General features: G+C 41.5%; 1 protein-coding gene across 1 annotated transcript in view; it reads left to right on the top strand.

Annotated features, from left to right (window-relative positions):
* The first annotated feature begins 418 nt into the window (after positions 1 to 418).
* LOC125900470 (peroxidasin) overlaps positions 419 to 26648 on the top strand; it is a 66143-nt gene continuing 39913 nt past the window's right edge. The window contains exons 1-4 of the mRNA XM_049595484.1: positions 419 to 692; positions 19328 to 19399; positions 20933 to 21004; positions 26142 to 26213. Coding sequence (XP_049451441.1) covers positions 508 to 692; positions 19328 to 19399; positions 20933 to 21004; positions 26142 to 26213 — 401 coding nt within the window. The 5' untranslated portion in view covers positions 419 to 507. The remainder of the gene's footprint in view (positions 693 to 19327; positions 19400 to 20932; positions 21005 to 26141; positions 26214 to 26648) is intronic.

Genomic DNA, 26648 nt, shown 5'->3' with positions numbered 1-26648 from the left:
TTTAATTCCCTGACTTCACCCTATGTTCCTAAACCAAAAATCTATATCAACCCATATCCAAAAATGTGTTCCAGGACATTTTGAAATTAAACATAGGTCTCCAAATTGCGCTTTTGGTTGGCGTTACAACAAACTTTCGGATTAAGTTGCAAAGGGTGTACTCCACCAAATTATGGGATTTAGGAAATGACTTATAGGTGCAAACAGCAGATTGTATGTAGGCTATATAGCTGAGGATAAATACGTTTCTAATTATCTCCCTGAATGACGTTTTTTACTTCCCTTTTCTGGGACTGTATTAACACACTGCCCCACTTCTCTCTCTCTCTGTCTCTCTCTCTCTCTCTCTCTCTCTCTCTCTCTCTCTCTCTCTCTCTGTCTCTCTCTCTCTCTGCCTCTGTCTGTGTCGCTCTGTCTCCGTGCCTCTGCAGACTGGGGCTGACTTGCTGGGAGTGTGTGTGAGAGGGGCAGCTGGCGGTCTGTGCTCTGCTCGGCTCACTGCTAGCAATGGCGCTGCGAGCTGGCCAGCTCTTTTCTCCGTGTCTACTCGCGGTGGCTTTGTTACTGCTCGCCAGCGGACCACAGTCTGTGCTTTGTTGTCCGAGTCGCTGTTTATGTTTCCGAACCACCGTGAGATGTATGCATCTAAACTTGGAAACCGTACCAGCAGTTTCTCCTCAGACCACCATTCTGTAAGTAGCCTTTTCCTTCAATCTAACGGGAACCGAGCCTCTAGGCACACCGGACGGGAATGCAATGAGTGCTTCAAGCCTGTGCATTTTTTCCACATCTAAGCCCCTTGGTAAAGTTATAACAGATGGGATTCTTTGCGTGAATTAATCACAGTGTTAAAACCAACTTTTTAAAATGTTTAATCACTGATTTAAGTTGAAATTTGAGCAAAGGCTTGTGGAAACCATAGGTCCTGTGGTAGAGCAGAGGTTATTGCAATGTCTCAGAAAGTTTTCTCAAAGTTATGACACCTGCCAGTGGGTTCAGCTGTTGGCTGTAGAGGTTAATGAACAGGGTTTTTAGGGTCACACAGCTGGTGAAGTCAGCCGCAAGCAATGTGGAGGGTCAGGCTCTTCAGTAGAGGTCCCTGCATGAGAGAGCTTGTATGAGGAACTGCAACAGTCTCCTCCATCTCCTTCATGGAGACATGCACTGATGAATTCTAATGAAACATAGACAGGGTAGAAGCAAAAGTTCGGTTAGATTTGATTGACGCCCAAGTCTTGTACAGCAGACTTCACTGGGTGTGTTGTCATGTTTTGTGGAAGTGTTTACCTAATTTCCATGCAGGAAATATCCTTGTTCAAGGTCAAGCTGGCTTTTAACAATGGATCTTTGCACCACATTGTGATAGAGATACAATGTGGAGCAGTTTCTGGAGCTGCTTCCTTCTCTGTAGTCAGTAAAGCTATCATTGTGCATGCGTGGGCTTTGTTGCACAGGTTAAACTCCATGTTTGACTTTCCCTCTGAGATGAAAGGAAGGAAATACTTGTCACTTGACAGGCACTTGTGAATGTGTCCTGGTTGTCAGGAGCACTCTGCCGCAGTCACCCAACTAAACAATTTCCTTTTTGATGTAGCTGGCCACAGTTTCTCAGAACTGCAGTGAGAGAAGACAAAGCTTCAGATCTGTCCAGTCTCCCAAATATGTGGCACCCTTTGTCTTTAATTGGCCACTGCAATCTTGTTGTGTATTTCAGTCCATAATGCATGGACCTATAAATAACCTCATTCAGCCTGTAAGCAGGGGGACAAAGGGGCAACTCAGCCTGCCCGTACCACAGAAGTATGAATTAGCCTTGTCCTCTCCCATCTGGGGTCAGCCCACAGCTTTGAAGGGAGCCCATGGTGCGGCCCTGCCCAGATACCCCCGAAGGAAAGATGAAAGTCAGCTCTCCACCACAGCAATGAAAGGATTGTTTAGGTCTTCTGTAGGATGTGTCTAAATCTGTTCGAGGGCTGATCAGAGCAGGAGAGCACGCTGTGGTTTCCCAGAAGCTTTCATGCTGGCAAGCTTTGAAGCAGCAGCCACTTGTCGCTTTTCCCCCTTGCCCTGCTGTCATGTCAGGACATGAACACGGTTCCTACCTAGCCTTCCCTCATTCTGCTGTATAAAACGTTCAACACATACTGGTCGTCTGCAGCAACCTTGAGCTTACCAAAACGTTGTGTCCCTGCAGTTTGTGGTCTGTTTGTTGTCACTAATCAAATTAAGATTTATAACATGGTAGTCAACGTGCAGTGAACATGTGTTTTAGCACAGAAGTTGTATGTAGGGGAGTGTACAGCTTCTAACAGAAGTGTGTTTTGATGTTTGGTTAGCTTTTGAGCAATACTGTGGCAGCTAAGGTCCTTAAGGTTCAAGCTTTTCCTGTATATACTGAGGGTTTCGCAGGATTAAGTAATAGTGGATAAAGATTTTGTTTTTGTATAGACACTTGACCTGTAGCTATGTGCTGTATAGGTGCATTCCTCCTTCCACCAGGCAGCATGCCATTCTAGGAATTTAAAATGATACTATCGTAGGAATGTGAGATGATCTGTCATATAAACCCTCAGCAGAGATAGTGTAATCTGATGAAAAGATAAGGCACATGCTCACTTTATATACTCCCACCTATCTATTTATTAAGCTATTTCGATCAATTACATTTGTGATTGAATTGTCCCTTATTATCATCTCAATCCTTTAGTTGCGCACATCAGGGGTTTTTTCCAGGCCACAACTTAGCCTAGAGAAAGCACAATGCGGAAAGTTGTTGCTTGTCTTTGTTGTGTCTGTTGGAATTTTGAAATTTAAATGAAGGCATTTTCTATCCTTTAGATGACTAAAAAACACTTGGATGGTCCACATTAGATTCCAATAGACTAGAAAATCCTGAGCAGAATATGTTTGTATCCATGAAAAATCAATCACTGTATATTTGCATCTATATTAGAAAACACTGTCCAGATAACGAAGGTGCCTGACCTGACAGTTGTGTTTATGTAGTTTCAAATACTAAATGTTATTGTCTTGAAACACCAAACATCTCTTTCTGTTTCCTCCAAGCCACTGCAGTAGAGAATAAAAAGTCTTGGCTCAGACGTTGTACTGCACGTGGGCTTTGTGCCAAGAGCTTTTCTACATGACACTTGGACCAAGAAACATGGCCATTTTTTCCCCAGATTTTTTGGGTTCTTTCTGGCCTACATTTGTTTTTCAGCTGTTTTCTCTAAGGACTTTCTGTTTGAGGCATGATAGTAAATTGCGTTTCCTCTCTCTAATGTCACTGCTGCTTATCTTCCCAGGGATTTGCTGGGGTTGGAGAAATGATTACTTTTACATTAGCATTATTTTGCCAACATCAAATATAAATTGTTTTTTTGCTGGTATTACTTTAGCAGCTCAAGAAAAAGGCTCAACATAGCAAGTCTTCCATCTTTGTATGACATGCAGTATCAAAGCTTGTCAGTGTAACAGAGGCTTTTTATTTCATAAGTCAGGAGCTCTGTGGTTCATATTTGGACATCTTGGCTGTTTGCTCGTTATGATTTCCAAACATATTTTTTCTTGTTTTCTTGTCTTTAAGTTAGGGATGCACCGAAATGAAAATTTGTGGCCGAAGCCGAATAATATTAAACACTTGGCTGAATGCCGAGTACCGAATACCGAATATCGTTGTTTAGTTTTTCATTAGTTTTTGCAGATGAACCCCCTCCAGATTAGTGTTGTCACGGTACTAAAATTGCATCCCACTGTATGATACCAATGAAAATATCATGGTTCTGAGTAGTATCACGATATCACAGCGAAAATGAGGCAGATGTGCCTTTTGTCATTTATAAAAATATAAATCACTTTTCTATAATACATCAATGATATTTCAATGGAATAAATTACTTATTGACTTATTCATACTTCAAAAACAGCATCAATGAGTGATGAACATAGGGGGATCAAAATAAAATAAATAAATAAAATAAGAATCAACCAGCCACCCTCCTCCCATGACAAGTCCCTTCATAAGTAAAGTGCGGTGAGGTTTGTGGGCCGTGAACGGCTTGTTTCTCTTCTGACACATCACGTACGGTCTGTGTTCAGCTGGCTCAGCTGTTCAGGTACTTCTGGGCAGTCCACATGCCAAGAAGAGGATATTATTGGAGCCGACTTCTCCTCGCCGGTAAGACGATGGCCCCCGTATTTGACAGGAATACGTATTCCTGTCTGTGTCTGTGACCCCCGTTCAACCCACAGTCGGTGGGATTCGCCTTTCATTTCTGCTGCTTTATTCCGCCCGTCACGGCACGCTGTTTGATTGCGTTATCAAAACCGCGCTGCTATTATTCGGCCTTGCTTTTAACTTATTCCACCGAATACCGAATGTGTGTTTTTTTGCAATATTCAGCCAAATATATTCGGTTACCGAATATTCGGTGCATCCCTACTTTAAGTGTGTCACTGTGTGATGTAACAAACAAGAAAAAAATTGTTTCAACATTGTGACCCTGGAGCCAAACTCTACACATATGCATGCTGAGAATGCTGTGAATCTCCACTAGGTCACTATGTGGCTTGTTATTGTCTTTCATACTTCTGCAATTCAACATAGTGCTTGTATCCCAATGTATGCTGTTATTTAGCTGGTTTCTTGTATAGTGTGATGAATGAGGTTCTTAAACACAGTTACTGTAAACAGCCATTAAGATACAGCGTACTTCCCAGAAGTTTGCAGATAGTTAAAAAGATGTGGTTGTTCAGTGTGGGGCTAGCCTTCAGTCCATTAGCTGTGTGTGCTGGAGGAATGGCACTGTTGAATGGAGTGAGTGTCCAGATCATGAGTGAAATCTGGTGTTTGTGGGTGCAGGAAGGCTGGTGAGTCAATTTAGCAGGGTTTGGTGTCCCAGTGTTACTCACAGATGTACAAAGAGAACTGTATACAGCGTCGGAGGCGGGGCCCCATTTATTTCTATGAAAGTTCCTCAGTGGCACATGAAGCCCAAAAAGTTTGGCTTCCTAGTGTAAAATTACCCAGATCATTGGGCCCGTAGAGCACGCACACCAGAGACTTTTGCTGGCCATACAACTAACTTACACCAACCAAGCAGTTAACTTCCGGTTTAGCCCTCTGCTAAGTCAAATGGTGATAAAATGATTTAATTGTGCAGTTCTTTTAGACTTGCATCTAATCCTGATAGTGAAACTAGTCATTTCACAAGGACTGTGACACTTGCAAAAATGTATCCACTAATTTACCCACACAGTGGTCACAATGAGAAAAAGTATTTTTTAGGCAAATGGCATCATGTAAAAGACCGTGAAGTTGTAATTCCACGGTTTGGCCACTGTGTCAAATTGGCCTTAACACCCAATGCTGCCTGTGGGGGCTTGGTGTCACCCGGTTGTAGATTTGACTGGTAATGGCTGTGATAAGCAGACACATTTTTGTGGCAGCTTTCTTTGAGGCCTCCTTTAACTCTACCTGACGGTGAGCAGCCAGCCATTGTTGCCCGTCTAAATGTCTTAATGTGTTGTACCCCATCACCCTGCTCATGGCCCAAAACAGTGGCCTGGTCTGACTGAGTAACAGTGTTAGTCAGTCAGGGAGGGAAAGTGGAGTTCCATTGTGTGGAATTTGCTGCAGTCAGGCTTTGTGAGGCGCTCAGTCTCTGCAGCATTATGGAATGCAAAGCCAGAAATCCCCAAAGCTTCGCTCATTTGCACAGGGAGATTGGGCCCAAGATAGTTGTTGAAAGGAACTCCACTGGCCCCTTCCTGTGCCCATCCAACACAGGACAGCTGGTGAATTTTGGGGAACACTGATTCAGATTTCTTCAAAATTAATTTTTGAAAAGATACCCTGAATAAATGTAGAATTCTGGTTATTTCAAACCTGGCCATTACTAGTCATATTGATAATAGATGATAATAGATAAATAATTGCATTTTAAAACTTACTGCACTGCAGACATCTGTGTACAGCCAGCTCTGATGGAACAGTTCTTCATGGAGGGCCAAGACAACTTCTAACAAATGAACTCTAAAAACACATGAAGCAAAATGAGAATAGTTGAGTCTTTTTGTGATTAGCGTACTGATGCCTTTCATTGTCTTATTAGTTGTATTTTTGCCTATAAAGCAAATTGTAAGGTGTTTCAGAAATGTAGCAAAGAGAAGTGCTACATAAAGTTATAATTCCATTATTAAACTGACAGCTAAAAGACTGTAGTGGTAATTTGATATTGTTCTTGGCAGCTTCACTAACCCACACCTCATGTTTTGAATTGATGAATCCACTAATGCAGTCCAGTACATTTACATTCAGAATGACCTGTTATACTCTGTGATATAACCTCAAAGAGATAGAGGATCATTGGCGAGGATGATGGACTGTTAAATTAATCTGGCACTGAATTGTGGACAGCAATATTGAGCAAACTATAAGTACTGTGGGTGTTACTATCTTCAGTGTAAAGTTTTGGGTTTGACTTGTGTTGGTCCTGTGGAGAGCAGTGCATCCAGCTGTAGCCAGACTGAGTGATGGAATTGCAAGCAAAAAATAAATGACAAAATTATGAAGTCAATCAAATGCTATGATAGAGCAAGGAAAAAAGGCCCAGTAGGACTGTGACTGGAGCTCAATTGTTGCTGACAGATGGAGCTACAGCTTATGAAAAGTCCTTCATGCATCACTATTAATGTTTGTGGCCACTTGCTCACCATTTCCAGCTGATGCTATGATGATCTGAGCAAACCTAGATGAGGCAGAGGTTAAATAAATGCACTGTAGGATTTTGATAGGCTCTTACTGTGTACCACCACTCCCTTGACAAGAAACAAATCCTTGTCATTTTTACACAGGATGTGCTTTGCAGAGAACTATTGCAGCCATGTTTGGAGATCCTGGTTGACTGTTCCTCCAACCAAGCGAGGAGCCAGCCATGTTCTTGTTTAACTGAGAATGACTCACGCACGCCCGAGAGTCCTTGGCAAGCCCACTTGGGCATGTGTCACAAAGCCAAACGACTCCCCCTGACTAGAGAGGGAGAGAATGAGAGGAGAGGTCCACACATGGCATTCAGATGCTGGTTGAATTGGGCAGCGGCCAGGTTCGCTCGTCGTCCTGGCTCAGACAAGAATTTACAGAAACCTCTTTAGAAATTTTCCTTGCAGCTACAGTCCCCATTTGAACACTTTGGCATCATATCATTTTTGTTCGCTTTGTAAATACACAGATCAGATCAAACTTAGAAGTATGGTAAATGCCATGGTTGCAGTTATTTGCTAGGTCTGTCACAATAATTACATTATCTACTTATTGAGGTCATGAAAAGTTATTAAGGCCACGTCCATATATCATACAATCTTGCCCCTGGGTTTACATGTGTGTTTGTTTACTTGAGAATGTCACCAATATCTTAGCCAACACAATGCCAGAAATAACAGCAGGGTTTTCCCGACCGTAATAAGACTTGGACACAGCGCCTAAGCTTTTTTCACGGTGCCTAAGCTGAATGAACAGGAAAAAAACAACTATGCTGAGACACGTTTTGCTGTCCTTCCTGGTCGCTCTACTTCTGTCCTCTCATCTGCTCTGTGTCTCACACACCCAGACACACACACACACACACACACACACACACACACACACACACACACAGCAACAGTGAACCAGGTCAAGTGGATCCAGCACAACAGTCAACACGCTAATAGGTGTTTTTCCCGACGGCCACTGACCAGCCAAAAAATTTGAAAGACTAGGTCCAAATAGACTTGGTTTCAAAGCTGCACTCCACAACTCTGATTGGAAACATTTTGGGTTTAGCTGACTGAGAGAGGAGAGCCCATTAATGTGAATGATCTCATGTTTAACTTATAGCTAATATGTTGTTACTTCGCACATTAACAAAGTCCTAACCATTGAAAAGCAGGATTAGCAGTATATTGCCTTTAAGAAGTGACTCTCTATACCCTGTGCCAAATATTTGATATTTAAGTTTCTGTTAACAGAACCAAAGAGTCAATTTTATTAATTGTTTTGGTTGTGTGGTTTTACTTTACTTATGTAGTCAAAGTAGTTAATGGTGACAGGCCTAGTATATGCACAGCAGTGACAGTGCCAGATAGTTTTTTGTTACTAGTGCTATGAGAGTCATTGATTGTTTAGCAAGTGCAATCCTGTTTGCCTATCAGTTTCCTTCACACATGGATTTCTGAGCAGTAACACACACTTATATATACATCACAGCAATAGTCTGACAGTTCAGCTACAAACTCTATGAGCATTGATCCAGCATAATAGTCAGCACCTACAAACATTTACCACCTACAGTGCACATATTCAGCTCTTTGAAGTGCAGGGTTTTGGTACTGCCTACTGCTTTTAACCTTGAGGTTGGCTATATTCTTCATTCTCACCATTATTTGCAGGATTTGGTGGACTCATTTTGTTGTTGAAGCTGGGTCTACCACCGGGCCATTTCTCTGTGGCTCAGCACAGCTATTCCCTTTTGGTGGTGCGACTGGTCATAGGTTCACTGGTTTCTTTAGGTTTTCCTTCAGCTTTCTCCTCACTGGATTTTTAGAGAATAGGGAGTTCAAATCACTTGTGCTGAGTCCAGATACTTGAGCAGCATCACTAATTGTGGGCGGCAGTAGTTCAGTCCATAGGGGCTTGGCTTGGGAACCGGAGAGTCATCTGTTCAAGTCCCAGTACAGACCAAATATAGAGCAGTAGCTGGCGAGGTGCCAGGTTGCCTCCTCGAGCAAGGCACTGAACCTTCAACTACATGGGGAGCCTGTCCATGGACAGCCCCTTTGCTCTGACATGTCTACATTTAAAGCATGTGTATAGGTCCTGTTGTACTTGTGTGTGTATTTCAGGCCTGTGTGTATGTAACATGTTAGTACCAACAGGGTGAAAATATTGAATTTTCCCTTGGGGATTAATAAAGTATGTCTTCTTCTCTTTCTATCCTATGGGGGACAGCTAATTAGTAAGGATGCACCGATTTTGAAATTCTGGGCAGATACTGATGTTTGAAATAACAGCTAATTGAAACAATACTGATGTGTTAATATCATTGTTTATTTTATTTTTTGTTGTTATTTATTCCCCCTTTTGTGCTAGGGAAATCTAAACCATAAATAACTAACTAAACAGTTTTTAAGTCATTCAGCCTTTCAGTACAGTATCTTTGAATGAGCACAAATTCAATCATACAGATATATTAAACAACCTTTAATATGACCTTTTACATGAAAAACATCTTTAAAAAATCTGCTTCAAAGTCCTTTACTATAATTCCCTCTTTAATGTCTATTTTATATTGCTGTGAAAACAACATTTCTCTTTCAAACAACTGTATTGAAGTTCCTCACCAAAACCTATATTTTACACGATTACATTGAACACATCACAAGAACGTTATAATTTACCTTTGCCCAATCATCATTTTTACTGAGAAGAGTTTGAACGCGATGTAATGAAACTCAGTACAACCTCCGTGAGCGGTTAGTTGAGGCCACTGGCTGCCAACAACATTAACTAGCTCTCATTCTGTAGATGTCAATACAGATTCCTTGTTCACAGTGTCATATTGTCAGGGAAACAATACGGTGTGTCCTTTGACACAATGAAAGTGAGTTTACCTTGTCCTTTCGTCCCAAAGGCGTCCATGGGAAGATCTCTGTTTGTTTCAAACACATATTCTATTGTCCGCGGGTCGCTGGCTGCTACGAGCCATCTCATTATACAACACTAAGATCACAGAGCCCATTTGCCAAACAGTCACTGTCTTCTTCTTAAACCTGCTCATTAATCTAAGTTTGATGCAATTAGTCTGGAGGCCTGCTTTTTAGCCTTTCAATGTCATCTCATTTGCAACTAGGCTGATGTCAGTCATCAAGTTGAATATCAGCTCATACTGATGTTCAGCTGATAAATCATTGCATACCTACTAATGAACACAATGCAAATATGAAATCATGTAGAGCAGTGAATAATTAAATAGACCAGACAAGGGTGATATCTTGGCAGTGCCCTGCTTGGTGTTCCAGTGTGTACAGGGAAAGCAGAGCTTTTCCAAAATGATATCATACGCCCGTTCAGTGATGGTCAGGAACTGTGTGCCACAGTGTCGGTTACGAAATCACTTCTGTCTCAGCGATCATTCATTTTAAATGCCAACACAGCTGAACGCACAGCAGAGCTGCTGTCATCAATTTGGGTTTTTGGTGATGATCAGACGACATTGCAATTATAAAATAAGAATCAAATTCAAAAATAGCTGTCACTCAGCACAGTAATCAGCTGTGTTGAGTCACAGGCAGAGCCTGTGTGGCAGCAAAGGACACAACTATCTGTCCTCTTACTTTTTCTGTAATCACATACTTTAAACACAGATGTGGCTGATCATACAACACAGCTGTTGTCATTAAACAGTGCTTATGCTGATTTTATCGAATGATGACAAAGCATGAAATAATGATTTGGTGAGCAGGACTGTCTGTCCTACTCCTTACCCTATGCTGTCTGTGATGCACATCTTTTTTGTTTGCCAAGTGAAAATAGTAGAAAAAGGACAAGAGTTATCTGTTTTCATATTGTTCATGTTCACAAACGTCTCTGAAAAAACTGATCTGTAAACACTCATGCGGATGCAAATAGTTTTCACATGAATACAGCATTTTAAAATATAGATGGCTTCATTTAGACCTAGTCTGAGTAAAGTTGCTGGCAAGTTAACACATTGACCAATAAGTACCGTAATTCCCCTGTGTGGGGCCAGAGTTAGCCTGTCCCTAAATCACCTCAGTGAACTCACTGGACCTACAGTTCTATCTCAGACACACAGTGTGCCCAAAACACTGCAGGCAGATTGTCAGCATTGTCTAGTCTAAATAGGTCATCCTAATTATCTTTTGAGAAATGTAAGGCTTGAGTTTAGTTTATGCCAGAAAGCAGCAGTGCAAACAAAGGAACCTAATGATAAAATCATGCATTCAGTCTTTTGAAAAGTACTGTAATAAGCTCTCTCTAGGAATACATCTTTGGACTGTTCTCATTTTTATTTAAAAATAAATTTCCCTGTCTTTGTTGTCTCTGTTATCATCAGCATAGCATGTTAAATTATAAGCCGACCATCCTGTGTGGGTAAATGACAAATTTCTTTGTTCTTAAAAATAGCCTAAATCAAATGATCTTTTGTTCTGCCCTCACGGCATTAATGCTATTTGTGTCACATTCCCATGGCTCCTTCATTACTGAGCCAGGGAAGCTGTTTTCAGGCTTTTTGTTTAGGCAATACCCAGAATAGTCTGTCAGCTCCTCTGCAGCATAGTTAGCCATGTTGTTTTACAGTTCCCTCTGGCTCAGTGCCACCATAACTCATTAATGGTAGTTAATAGACTCCTTTAATAAGTCCCGGAACAAATATCGTAAAATGTTCTGCAGTATGAGCTCATTTTCTGTGACAACATCCCAGCGGTCTCTGCTCGTTCAGGGAACTATTCGTTGTAGCATGTCCCACAGATGCCTTGTTTACTAAATGTCCTCCAAACATACCACTGCTTTCCGGTTCCTTGATGAGAAACCACCACAAAGCAGCTTTATAGACCATCTTGTTCCTCTGACGAAGTATTGTCATTACTTCCTGTTTAATTGTAGTGTAACAATTGTGGGTGTTGCTTTCATGCTTGGAACAGTAGCGCTGGTATTAGTGTAGATCTTGTGATTTAGTATCATGAACAACAGCCCTTATTCTTTCAGTAGGGGATGAAGTGTGATCTGTTATTATAAGTGATGTGTTTGTGGAACAAATCACTGTCTCCGGGTCACGATGGATGGGAATGGTCAGATTCTGGCATATACACAACGTTTTTATTAGCAGATCCTCAGACAAACACACAGTACTGTCCAGAGTGCCAGTGCTGCCATTCTGTGATCAAAGGCCACTTTTCAGTCTCACTGCAAGCCCGATAGCACTAGTGGGATACATCAGTGCTGATGTCATCAGCCCTAATACTCCACCCTGGTCAGCTGAGCCTCTTTTTACCTTCTATCGACAGCTGATGCTTTAAACACACCCTGCTGCCACAGACAACACTCTGCTTGACCTTATTTAGCCTTCTCTACAAAGAAACACAGTCATCTCAACCATGAAACTGAGACACACACACACACAGCCAAAATAACAGCCATCAACCAGTGAATCAGTTATTCACTCAGGGTAGTCAGGATAATAGCTTTAGAGAGTTTATATATATACAGGCCAAAAGTTTGGACACACCTTCTCATTCAATGTGTTTTCTTTATTTTCATGACTATTTACATTGTAGATTCTCACTGAAGGCATCAAAACTATGAATGAACACATGTGGAGTTATGTACTTAACAAAAAAAGGTGAAATAACTGAAAACATGTTTTATATTCTAGTTTCTTCAAAATAGCCACCCTTTGCTCTGATTACTGCTTTGCACACTCTTGGCATTCTCTCCATGAGCTTCAAGAGGTAGTCACCTGAAATGGTTTTCCAACAGTCTTGAAGGAGTTCCCAGAGGTGTTTAGCACTTGTTGGCCCCTTTGCCTTCACTCTGCGGTCCAGCTCACCCCAAACCATCTCCATTGGGTTCAGGTCCGGTGACTGTGGAGGCCAGGTCATCTGCCGCAGCACTCCATCACTCTCCTTCTTGGTCAAATAGCCCTTACACAGCCTGGAGGTGTGTTTGGGGTCATTGTCCTGTTGAAAAATAAATGATCGTCAACTAAGCATAAACCGGATGGGATGGCATGTCGCTGCAGGATGCTGTGGTAGCCATGCTGGTTCAGTGTGCCTTCAATTTTGAATAAATCCCCAACAGTGTCACCAGCAAAACACCCCCACACCATCACACCTCCTCCTCCATGCTTCACAGTGGGAACCAGGCATGTGGAATCCATCCGTTCACCTTTTCTGCGTCTCACAAAGACACGGCGGTTGGAACCAAAGATCATGGAGGAGGAGGTGTGATGGTGTGTTCATTCATAGTTTTGATGCCTTCAGTGAGAATCTACAATGTAAATAGTCATGAAAATAAAGAAAACGCATTGAATGAGAAGGTGTGTCCCTATATATAGAGCCCTATATATATATATATATATATATATATATATATATATATATATATATGGGGGGGGGATTTTGAACATTGTAAATTGAAATGAATTTTGTAACTCTGCAGGACTTATTTCCACCCTGCCCAACAGCAGTACCGTGGCGAACGGTCCCTAACTGCTGGGAGAACGGAGCAGGCTTCCCCGGAGGTCCGCCGCTTTTCCCGGTCCCTCTTCTCCACACTTTGGGCTCTAGTTTCGCAGACCGGGCGAGGCGGGGGTGCAGCGCACCTGCGCTTCGCCAACTGGGTGTGGCCAGGCGGATTTTGCAAGTTTGGCACACCGTGCACGCTGGTGCAGCTACTCGTCTGTCCCACCTCCGTCCTTCCTACCTGCGCAAGTTGGAAAGGAGGGAGGAGGGAGGAGAGAAGGCGTGGAGTGGGTTTTACACACATCACACCAATCAAATGGGCCCCTCTCCTTGCCCTTAAATGTGCCGCACGAAGGCGTAATTACTCAATTTATTCAATTCGCCATGGCGGAAGAGAGCAGCGTCAGACGGCCAAACTTCTCGCAGGAGGAAACTTATGTTTTGGTCCGGGAGGTCCAAGCTCGCAGTGTCCGAATATACGGAACTGCGAGCAGACCTCCACGGGCTGATGATAGAAAGGTAGCCTGGGAGGAGGTCACCACAATTGTAAATCAATGTTGCATTTCTCTTGTGCACGCGTGCGCTCTCTCTTTCTCTCTCGCAGTCTCACTCTGTTTCTTTTTTTTTTTTTTTTTTTTTACTTTTCTAAGATGACAGATGCTGAATATATACTCTCTATCTGATGCTGTGGCTGTTTGTGGTTGGCTGAGAGGGATGTGAACTCATTAGTTTTCAGGCTGTGTTAATCAAATCAGGTTGGGTTTCCATTACGCGTGCCAAACGGTGCCAATCCCCTTTGATCTGACATCAGATGTGACGGGACAGTCGATACAGAGATACATTTATGTGCTGATTGCGGATAGTTGCATTGAATAGTGGTTTTTTTGGCTATTTATTGCGTTGTTAATGTGCCTGACATTCTGGAACCCTGTCTGTGAGGTTTTGGTGACGTGTGCGCACTGTCCGCCGGTCAGCCAAACTTCGGCTTACACCGGCTGCGCTCCCCCTGTGCTGACAGTAGACGTGGTTTCAGATGGCGAGCTTTTAGCGCACCTTCGGCGAAGCCTTTTGGCACGTAACTGTCACTGCGCCTAGCTGGATCTGTCGACACCTCCCCCTGCTGCGCCACCACACCCATCTCAGTGCACCTCGGTCTGCCAAACTACCAAACTGAACACGCCTCGGGTTGCGCTGCTCGAAACTAGCTCTGTGTGGGGTTCGCACACCCTGCGCCACCCTGCGCTGCACCGGGAAACTAGAGCCCTTTGACTTATTTCCACCCAGCCGACAGTGGGACTTATATTTATTGTGCCGACAGTGGCTTGGAAAACCGCCCATAACCGTGTCACACGGGGAAGAGGGAAAGCAGCTGGAGTTCCTCCAACATTTGCAGTTAGATTATCATATTTTTTACTGACAAAAATATAGTCTGCTTCAGCTGATTTTTTTTTTTTATGCACACATGTGCCCCTAAATATTTTTTACAGTTCACACACACATTTTTAGTCAAGTGAAACGCTCACACTGTCGAGCGCTGGATCTGACAGCCTGAGCACATCGGCACAAAACGCTACGGCATTCAAGATATTATTTATATCATGAGAAGTCAATACTTTCGGCAGCGTTACAGTTTTGTTTTTGTATTGTCATTTGGACGAAGATATTTTTCATTAACAGTGTGTGTGAATGTGATTTTTTTTTTTTTTTTTTTTCAAACAAAGGATGACAAACCCTGTTTTCAAAACTACCAATGTATGTGTGAACTAGTCCCTGGTTTCTTTCAACCTGCTGCTGTCAGTCCATAGTGTGTGTGTGTGTGTGTGTGTGTGTGTGTGTGTGTGTGTGTAGAGGATACTAAGCTAGTTCAAGTTAAAGCTTTGATTGGATCCTGTGAAAGAAGCATGACCCCTCATTTTACTTCCCTCAGGAGAAATCAGAACCATTGCTTTCATGTATGTACCTGAGATGGGTGCTGCCTGAACCAGCATGTAGCCCTGCTCTCCTGCCCCCCCCCCCCCCCCATCCTCCTCAAAGCCTTCATCTCTTAGACCTGAAGGCAGTTAGGCAGCACAGCCCCTGCCTCAGCATGTCGGGGCAGTGCACTCTGCACCCTGAGCCCGTTGCCTGGAGAGAGGTGTTTTCCTAAGGGTGCTGTATCGCTTCACCTCGCAGTGATCCCTGTTCTCTCCATGGAAGACCCACACCCCTCTCTCCATTTAAATTGTCTTTGACAGGTCATTTTAGTGCTCCCAGTGCATCAAACCTGTTGATACTAAGCACTCTGGTTTAAACTTTCTGGTTGTGAGGTTTTCTGGTTTGGTCAAAGCTGTTGATTCATTTGATTTTGGGATCAGCTTTGCTCTAGTTTTATTGTCTTATCTTGACATTAAGAACTTGATGAAGTTTCTCACATACTGAAGATGGTGCCAGAAACAACAGCATCATCATAGCTGAAGGACGTTCCACACAAAGCTTTTCAGTTGCAGAAAAGCTCTTTGAGTGAATTCTTGCTCAAGCTCGCAGCCTATATATGAAAGGAAGTCAGCATATGAAAAAGTTTGACTCACTTCGATTAGATCCATATGTGAAGGCTTTTACAGAGCCAATGACCCATAAACATTTCACTGGCTATGAAATCAGTTGATTTGGTTATTCAGGCCTCATTTTCACAGAACTACAAGTAATCAAAAACTCAGGAATGTATAACTTTATGGTGCTTTGCTTGTTGAGCATAGAGGGAAATAGACAAGATGAATGCTAAACTAATGGATAAATACAGTGTGTAAAGAACCTTTGTATGCTTGGGGTGGATTTCATAGCAAGAAAGATTGTGTCAGACATAATTTAGCAGAAAAAGAGCAAAGGTTTTTTTCCACTGATTTCAGGATTCTCCTCAGCCTGGCGTCTCGACAGTTTTGCATAATCATTGAAGTACGTTATGTCTGTGTGACCCAGTCTCAGAGTATTTACTTTGTAAGGGCATTGGCTAACAAGAATGCTGGTAGACAGTTCCAGCTGTTAGTGGGGGAGTTGGGCTTTCCAGAGGAGAACGGCTGTAGTTCTCCCTTTCCTCAGCGCAGTGATAAATCTGCTTTGTGGTCCCACCCAAATGCTCTCTTCATCTCTTTGGCTGGAGGTGAAAGAGTAGGGATGCACCGATTTATCAGCAGAACATCAGTATCAGCTGACATTCATTGTGTTGACTGCCATCAGCCTTTCGGCAAATAAGATGACCTTCACCGATGCTGATGTTTTTCTGTTGTGTCATCAGTTTGGTGCAGGCTAAAAAGCAAAGCTTGAGACTAACTGCCTCAAATTTAATTAATGAGCAGATTTAAGAAGAATACTATGACTGTTGGCAAATGGGCTCCATGATCTTGGTGTTGTGTGACGAGATGGCTAGTAGCAGCCAGCGTACTGGCATCCTTTGGACAATAGAATCTGTGTTTGGGACAGACGGAGATCTTCCCCAGAATGCCTTCAGGACAAAAGGACACCGTAAACTCACTATTGTCGTGTCAAAGGATGCACCCTATTGTTTCCCTGATAATGCGACGCTGTGAACAATGAATCTGACATTCACAGAATGAGCGCTAGTTAGCGTTAGCTGTTAGCAGTGGGTGGCTGCTACTAATGGCTCACGGAGGTGACATTGAGTTTCATTAAGATGCATTTAAGCTTTACTCAGTAGAAGTGGGTATTGGGCAAAGGTAAATTATAACATTCTCGTGATGTGTTTAATGTAATCTTAATGTAAAACTAAAATGTAGTTTTTGGTAAGAAACTTGAATAAATACAATTCTTTGAAAGACAATTTACTGATGTTTTCACAGCAATATAAAATAGATATTAGAAAGGGAACTGACCCTTTGCTAAGCCCCGCCCCTTTGTGATGTTCCGTCAAGCTGTCAGAACTAGCATGGAGCCCTCATTGTAACTAACTGAATTCCCTGAAGAAATATTATCAAATGTTTTAGGAAAAATTTAAAAAAAAATATGTTTTGCTGCTAAAATATATTTTAGCAGCAAGAACAGGTTGAAAAGATAAACATAGGTAGAAGCCAAAGCCCTATAGGTTACAGATTACAGTGTAAAAGTGAACCACCACACTGCTGGCAATCAAGACAGAGGATAATGAATATAAAGGCAAACTTCGCCGAAATTCAGCCATCTGTGTGTCATCACAGTGTGTGCAGATAAACGGTGTCTGACTTTCCCTGTGCTGTCAGCAGCTGGACCTCCACCACTGAAACTTTGCTGCTGGACAGTGGGGAGTTCTGGGGTAAGCCAGTCATTATTCATCGACACACACTTTGATGACACACAGCTGGTTTAATATTGGCAAAGTTTCCCTGCTTCTCTTCACTGAGTCCTGTGCAGGTTAGGTCTTTATTCAGTGTTACAATCATGTCATACTGATTACTGTTAATTTGTCATGTTGATCTATTCTGTATGACATCTATTGCACATCTGTCCGTCCTGGAAGAGGGATCCCTCCTTAGTTGCTCTTCCTGAGGTTTCTATCATTTTTTCCCCCCGTTAAAGGGGTTTTATTTAGGGAGTTTTTCCTTATCAGCTGTGAGGGTCCAAAGGACAGAGGGATGTTGTATGCTGTAAAGCCCTCTGAGGCAAATTGTGATTTGTGATGTTGGGCTTTATAAATAAAATTGAATTGAATTAAAACAAAAGTAGTGTGTGTGTGTACATTCAGTAGGCTATATCTTCAGTGGTAGCTTGCTAACCCTACACATTTTTTAGGGTTTGATTTTGGTTTTGGAACAGGGGAGAAATGTATATCTCCTTCTAACCTCTCCAGGTAATGAGTATTATTAATTAATATAATGTCCCAGGCATAATGTCCCAGGCATAATGTTGAGCTTAAAATCCACAAAATCAGCATTGCATTAGAGTCTATAGGGCTCAGCTGTGTTGTTGTCGGACCTTTGTTGGAGCTGGCTGATACTTCACTATGATTGGCCAGTCTGCGTTTGAGGGGTGAGACTTAGCGCAGAGTCAGTTATGATTTATATGTATGGTAAAAAAGCCTTTGAAGTAGTTTTTTTTGATATATAAAAATATATTTTTGTGTGAGAGGTTATATTAAAGGTTGTTTCATAAATGTGTATGATTGAATTTGTGCTCATTCAAAAGTGGTGTAATGAAGGGCTTAAATGATTTTCAAACAGTTCAGTTATTTTTTATAGTGTAGATATCTTTGGTACAGAAAGGGAATAAATAACAACAAAATCAAAATTAACAATAATATAAATGCATCAGTATTTGTACCACCTGTCAGCCAAATTGTTATTTTAAAATTGGTATCAGTATCGGCCCAGAATTTCAAAATCGGTGCACCCCTCAAAAGAGCGTAAATTGGTAGAGAGTGTGAATGCTTTAGGAGTAGTGGCTGACTGAAACGTTTTTTAAATGCACTCACTCTATTCATATGAATGGCTGGTTCCACTTACAGAATTTATCTTGTAAAAATACATTTAGCAAAAGGCTTAGTTGAAGATCAGATGACTTAGAGCTTAAGTTCCACAAACATAACATCACGGTTCAGATGAGATGATCCAGTTTCGCATAACTTGTCATTCTGCGGCTTGTAATGCCACATGGGTTTAAGCATGATTTCACCTTCACAGGGCTATTTGCAGCATTAGGGTCTTTAGTTTGTCACTTTCATGGCACGCTAAGTCATTCTTTGTAAGACCAGTGAGTGATTAGTGCCACGTCAAACTATATTGTCATTACGTAGCCTCTTTAAATTAGGAAGTTAAAGGAGTGAGATACTGAGACCTGCTGACTGCTGCGGCTTGCCTTGTGATTGTTATCTTTGGGGCAAATGTTATGTAAATCTGCCCTCATGATTAAAGCTTGACAAAGGAATTCTTGTGAAATGAGTAATGTGTCCAGTTATCCTTCAGGATTATTACATGAAGGCTCTGCTGTGGATTTCAGTTCATGCAGATGTGTATTGCCTGTTTTCTAAACATTAGGAAATCTTCCCAGTGTAACTGTTGGATTTATGCACAGCTTTTCTCTGCAATGTACTTCATACTTTAATATATTTCATTTTCCTCTACAGAGACCTGAGGTTCAACAAAATCAAGGATTTACAACCAGGTTCTTTCAGACGGTTAAAGAACCTCAACACACTGTAAGTCTTTGTCCCTGCTGTGAAAAACTTTTGTAGACATAGAGTATAAGCTCTTTTTCTGACATTATTCCCTGAATAATATCTAATAGTAATGATGTCCTGTTCGTGGGAAATTCTGTGAACTTAAGAGGACTACCAATGAAAATGAATCAAGCCCATTTCCTTAAAACAGCAATCTGCAGAATGATTGTCACTTCCCTAGAAAGTCCTGTTTGTATTACACAGACAAGCAAATTCTTGCTCTGTTTTGCTGTGGTTTCACACATGTAGGGCAGCTCGTAATCTATGAGGAATTTATTTTTCCACTTCCACCCACAGGGCTATTTATCATATGTCCAGCCTGCTAGATGGTGCATTGCTAAGCTAATAAAGCAGATATGCTCCAAGTTTTTGTGTTTTTCATGGGCAACCCATTACTTTAGCAACCTTCTGTGCGGACAAACTCCTGCACACCTGTCTAACTTGCAAAAAAAAATTTGCGGGGGTTGTCTGCAAATTGTTACCTCCTCCTCCCTCTCCTATGCACCTGTTTTAAAATAGATGTGCAAAGTGTTCTTGTGTTTTAGCTGCCTTTTTTAAAAAAATTGAAGAAATAAGTGCATTCTTCAGCTTGTGTAGCCATGTAAGTATTAAGACTGTTCAAATGACTGCGAGAATCAATCAAAACCTCCTCACCTTATTCAGATATTTGTCAACATTATTGAGATGCTTTCTCATCAGTGCCTGCTTTGGAAGACAAAGTTAATATGCAAAAACAGTAAAAGCACTTTCACTAAAGGCAAAGATGTGTAGATCTATTTATGTATCCATAGTTAGTAAACATGAGAATATGTGCAGGGCACGGACATAGTGGTTTAGATTTAGTTTCAAAGTGAAGAAAAGTCCCTTAAGGCAGGAGAAAAGCCCAGCTTTTCCTATCAGCCAGCCAGCCAGCCATGCAGACTGTTGAGGGCTTTATATCCTGAACAGCTCTTCATGGTTTCAGGCTGCACTTCCACAGACTGAACAATAACATATCCTAAAGTCTATCAGCCTTTGAACTACAGCGACATGTCCAGTATTACCGTTGTACAGACAGAAATATGTCTGTAATGTCCGTTGAAGGGGAGAGCCTTTTATGTTCTCTCAGGTTAGCCTATGACAAAGTGTCCCTCTGTAGATTTAAAATCAAAAGCCTGTAATGTTTTTAACATTTTGGCAGTAGAAAAAGTGCATCAAATGATGTTTTGTTATCGTTGCGTTTGATGAAGCACGACAAAAAAAGTGAAGAAACTATAACTCAAACTGATGTTAAACTGCAGAATGAAGGGAAATTGTGTGAGCAAGCTGATCAGATGACCTGAAAAACTCCTCCATGTTTTGCCATGCCAGAGGTCAGGAGGCAACTGATGCAAACAGCTGTGAATTAAGTTATCCTTCATCTTGTCTGGAAATAGACATAGCATTACTCAGAATCCATTTAGAATTAGCCCAGAACAAACTGACTGTCTGTCTTATAACCACAAAATAACCTCTATTTTCTTTCCTTCACAGCCTCCTCAACAACAATCATATACGAAGGATCCCCAGGGGGGCATTTGAAGACCTGGAAAACCTCAAATATCTGTAAGTTGCCTTCATGTCAGCTTTGTTTTGCTTTGAGGTCAAGTGGTAGATTTTGAGACAGTGTGGCAGTATCTTTGTTCTGTCAGACTTTATGGGCGAAAGGTCACTGTTAAAGGAGCTCACTCTTTGTTCAGTCAACAGAGGAGGAAGCATGGTGAAACATGCCTCACACTTTTGTTGCAAAAAAAAGACACGCTATTGACCGTAAATGTGGCAGACAGCTGATGTTGCTAGACTGCTCAGTCAGTGAAAATGTATCAGTGCAGTGTACGGAAAATGCATCAATGAAAAGCCTCTCTTCGTCTGATCCTCTGTACTTATGTGTCTGGAAGTCTTGACCTGGAGGCAGAGTTCGGAAGGAGTGTGTAGCCTCAAGGTTTCTCTGGGATTGCTAGTTTGCTCCCTTTGTTAGTCACTTACATTATCATACCAAGGGCCACAGTTGTGATTAAAGCACTGTCTGTGCTCACTGTTAGATATGGTCTGACTTCCCTGCTTGGGACCTACATATTGTACTCTAATGTTGGGACAAAACTTTGAGATACTGACGCACATATTTAATCATCTGTGAGATGTTTTGTCCATTTTGAGACTGAAAATGACATGATGTTCTTTGTTGTCTGTGATTAGGCAAAGCTACTGCTGTGTCCAAACTTGCATACTATGCACTTATTACATACCCAGTATGTATATTATAGTTTAACATACTTAATGTGTAAATGTACAGCATTATGTATTAGTGATGTCTAAGGCTGTACTCGACACTGAATTATGTTAGGTGAATCAGATTTGGCTGTTCAGTACAAATATTCAACCACTGTTTTTTTTATTTTTGGTTTGTTTTTTCCATATAAAGTTTGAACAAAGTTCAGCGAGATGCTTAGTCTTACAGCAACAATCACGTAATAGTAATAAACAAGCTAACTGCACAAACAATAGAAGTGTGCAACAACATTTTTTGCCAACACTATGTATCAAAGCCAGAGACTGCTTCATATTAAATTGCTGTGAGCTGTAATTTCACCACCTCTATGCAAAACAGAGAAGCTGATGTTATCTCTGAGCCTCACAGTGCAAAGTCTCTCCTCCTCTGTGTCACTGCATGGTGTCCGAAGCCATGTGTTCCAAAGAGTAGTGGCAAAGTCAAGACCAAAATGTCCCCAGAATTACACTGCACAGCACACTGACTAGCAGAAATGGATAAATAAATAGATAAAAAATAACAACTGCTCAAATTGAAGCAATCTTAGTCGACTGAGGGGTCTCCAAATGATGATTTGAATGTCCGACTTTCAAGGGGCAGCCCTAGTATTGTCAAAAATTTCGATGTATCAGTACATATCAATTCTGAATATTTGAAATGGTTTCCATACTCATTTTCCGCAGTATAAATAAAACGGTGGCTGCACTTTCTCACGCTCTCATATTGTTAATATTTAGTACAGTCATTCTGCTGTTCTCTGCTATTAACCAAGACAAGAAAAGTCATTGTGGTCATGTTATAGCCTTGTTTAAATTTTAAATTGTAGACCCTCAATGTCAGTTCCCAAGAGCCTCCTTGCCGGTTCGAGACACGTAACATGGTAACCGTGCCAACCTCAGCTCTACTGGAAATTTAAAAACAATTAAAATACAGATATTCGTCTAGCAAAGTAAAATGTTACGCTTACACTTAAACTTAAGAGCTATTGACGTTACAGAGCTCGCTCGGTCGCTGCCTGGCATTGTCTGTTCTGAACGTTGCTGTCTACCACATTGCATTCTGGGATACCTTTGCTGCCATAGTGTCCAGAGTTTGCATACATTAATATTTCACTGCGGATAGAATGCAGTTTATGCATATTAAAAAGTCTTACAATTGTAGCATACTTCATGGCATGTTAGTGTGGAATTTTTTATGTAGCTGACATGCTTGGTGGCTGATGAAAGCAACATATATTAGCAGGAACTAATGGTAAAGGCCTGTGTGTCTGGGAAAGAAGTAGCGTGACACACTGTTACATCACAGCCCAGCTAATGTCTTGGACAAGCACTGCACACTCGAGACAAGATCATATACAGTATGTCAGCTCTGAGAGAGAAGGAGAGGGAACAGGGCGTGAGAGTAGAAGGGATGTAAGGGCTCTTCTGTTTTGTTTTTTTTTTCTCTCATCAGCTTACTGGCACACAAATATACACATTCCCGGCATATATCCTCGCTCTTCATGTTGTAATTAAATCCTGTGGCTATTAAGTAGCTATTTTAATTACAGTGCCCCTCTCACTTAAAAGCAGAGTTGATCTTAAGCCTGCCCCATGCCTAACCTTTGTGATTAGGGTAAGGTATCCCCCCACACTCATCCCTTCCTGCTTATTCAGTGTTCTATAGCTGGGGGCTAGATTGTATCTCTCATCTCACCTCTTCACTTCCTTTGGACCCCAGTAAAGTCCACTCCCTGTCATCTTTCAAGTCCTCTAAAGCTAACGGCCGGGCGGCTGTCTATATAGCGCCCCGTCTCCCACGACCACCTCCATAAACAAGTCAGACAGAGGTCAGCACGCCTTTTTGTGGGAACTCTTCACTGTTTATTTCATCCTTTTCTAATTACTCAGTTGCATTACATCCATCAGTGTATTTATTATAGAAAAACAGATTCAGTTGTGCACTTGCATCAAAGTACATTAAGTTTCCTTTGGTACATACTGTACCTTTCCTTAGTACGTATGTATAAAATTTGTTTTTTGTTAAGGTTAATATAGATAATTTAATGAAGTGATCAGCAGCAGTCAGGGAAATTCTTCCTGGGTCTTAAACCAAACATTTAACAAAAACAGTGCAGAAGCAAGTGAATGACTTTTGAATGTGTGGTTTATGCAATACATATTTCTAGTTAAATGCAGGCTGTTAAAGTGCATACTGTCTGCTTTTTGATGAGTAATACCACTAAAGGATATCTGGTCATTAAAGTGAGGCCCCTTGGGATTTTAGCCCACAACTTCCAAATCCAGTTTCCCATCCAAAACCCGCATGCAAAGCTTGTCCACACCCACACCCACACCCACACCGACACACACACACACACACACACACACACACACACACACAAGGCTGCAGTCCGCTGTGTTTCACATTCATTCACAGGCTCCTGCAGAGCATTCTCAGAAGTGAAATATTAGCCCGTTAGCCGTTTGCATGGTATTACAGCAATATGTCTGGTTACTCCAGTGTCACTGACGGAACCACATTACAATTAATGATCTGAGTTTTCATTATCATACCATCATAATTTATTACAGAAAAGCTCTGCATGGAAATGTAATAATAATAGTTTTGGTTTGGTCATTAATCATTTCCTAGTAGAAAGGCTTCTGGAACATGTAAGATGGAGGTGTCATTTTTCTATGAATGTCACTTTCTTAGTTGTCGCTTTCGGCTCAATTTGTCTTTTATCATTTCTCATATTACATTTAATAAAGTTGTTTATTTTTGTATAACCCTTTCATCTTCCATGGTAAGAAACCTGATAGCATTGACACAGACAGGTTTAAGCACTGAGAAGGCCGTGCAATGATAAAAAAGAGGATGTTTATTTTTCCATACATTGCGTCAGTTGTGCTGTGGGGGAGATCTGTATCTCTCATCATGTCTCATCCTGAGTGCATTGGTGGAAAGTGGAACAGAGACAGGAGATGAAAGGACAGACAACTTTAAGCCATTGCTTTTCTAGTATCACATTTCTGTAACATGCATGATGGAGGGAAAACATGCACACGTCAAGGGTATTTGTCTTTCAGTGTGCTGAAATAGTGTGTTGATCCTGTACAGGCTGCTTATTACATACTTCAGTCTCTTTCAAGTTGAAATGTTGAAGTCAATGAAAAAGTGCAGACATGGACAAAATATCTAACACACAAGGAATCTGTTATGTCAGTTTATTGATAGTCCGTTGATGATGACTGATTTTTATCTGATGCACACACCATGTTTACTGCAATTTATTTTGTCCTGAGATGTGCGTGTATCTAGGCTTTGATTTTGTTGTATGAATATTAACCTATACAACTGCATTTTAAGACTCATTAATTGAATGTAGCATATCCCCTGAGTGATGTAGTGTATTTTATTATTCTGGTAGAAATGTAATGAGTGTTTAATAGCTCTGTTGCCTATATTGACTAGATTACTGTGTGATGTTTAGCACATTGTACTATAATAATGAACAACAAATACAATGATCTGTAAAGTATTCCTGCACTGCACTGTCCACTGCTGTCTTTGAAAAAAGTTAGCTCAGAAATGCATTCTCACCTTAAAGGTCCCATATTATGCTCATTCTCAGGTTGATACTTGTATTTGAGGTTTCTACTAGAACATGTTGACATGCTTTAATGTTCAAAACTACAACATTTTTCTTATACTGTCTGCCTGAATACACCTGTATTTCCCTCTGTCTAAAATGCTTTGTTTTAGCACCTGTCTTTTTAAGCACCCCTCCCGACAAAGCCCAGTCTGCTCTGACTGGTCAGCGTTTGCAGGTCTTCTGCGTTCTTGCTTTCTCTGCTCCATCACTGCAGTTCCATTATGACTGTAGCAGCACTGTAGTTGCAGTTTCTGCAGTATAGTTGTGACATCACAACTTTATTGAAGCCCTGATGGCTCGTTTTTAAAGGCACAGTTTCTTAATACGGACTGAGTGCATTTCTCGGGAGATTGAACATTTTCATTCTTTCACAGTGTTCATAGATAACCCATACTTGCCTTATGATGAAAAAGACATAAGAAATAATAATAATAATAAATCTGACTTTTTACAATATGGGACCTTTAAGTTTGAATTGTGCAGTGTGACCGATGTTCTGTACAGCTGTTCCAAATATTCGCTAACTTGCAGAAGAGTCCCCTGCCCATACAGTAGCTACAAGTAGTGATGTCCATGAAGCAGGGTTGTTTAGCACATTGTTCACTACGTAAATACAAGACTACAGTAAACATGCTTTAAATGTAGTAGCGCAACATGCACATTATTTAAAATTGCAGCTAGACAGTAGTATTTGATCAGATCTTCTCTACTTTCTCTCGTAATAACCAGACAGATTTCAGATGATCCTGTGTGAGTGTGTGTGTGTTACTAATGTTACTGATTATCTCTCCTTTCAGCTATTTGTACAAGAATGAAATCCAATCAATTGACAGACAAGCATTTAAGGGACTTGTCTCTCTTGAGCAACTGTAAGTGACCAACTTCCTCGTCCACCTTTTCCTTCTGCTCGCCCAACTGCTCCTCCTCCCACCTTACTGTCTCTCCGTCTTGTGAAACTGCTCACCTCCCCCCTTCCTGAAATATTGCTATAAACAGTTCATGCAGCCTGGTAAGGTCTACATGGTCATACGTGATTATAAGCTGAGTCAAATGATGGAACACTGACACTGATGTTGCCATCTTTTTTCTGAGCTGTTATGAACGGTGTGTGACATGACTGTGTAGGCCTTACATGGCTGTCATGATAGCTCTGTTGAGTTCGTTTTCATTACAGTGACACCTTTCTCCTCCAACCCCTACGTGCGCCCCTCTGTCCACTTTTCCACCGCCACCATGCATGCCGTGTGTGCATCCACCCATGTGTGCCGCGCTGACCCTCTTTGACCCCTTTGCATGAGCCGCAT

This window comes from Epinephelus fuscoguttatus, linkage group LG14 (genome assembly GCF_011397635.1).
Source record: "Epinephelus fuscoguttatus linkage group LG14, E.fuscoguttatus.final_Chr_v1".
In the NCBI taxonomy this organism is placed as follows: Eukaryota; Metazoa; Chordata; class Actinopteri; order Perciformes; family Serranidae; genus Epinephelus; species Epinephelus fuscoguttatus.
Note: the sequence above shows the minus strand (reverse complement) of the source record. Positions and strands in the feature narration are given on the sequence as shown.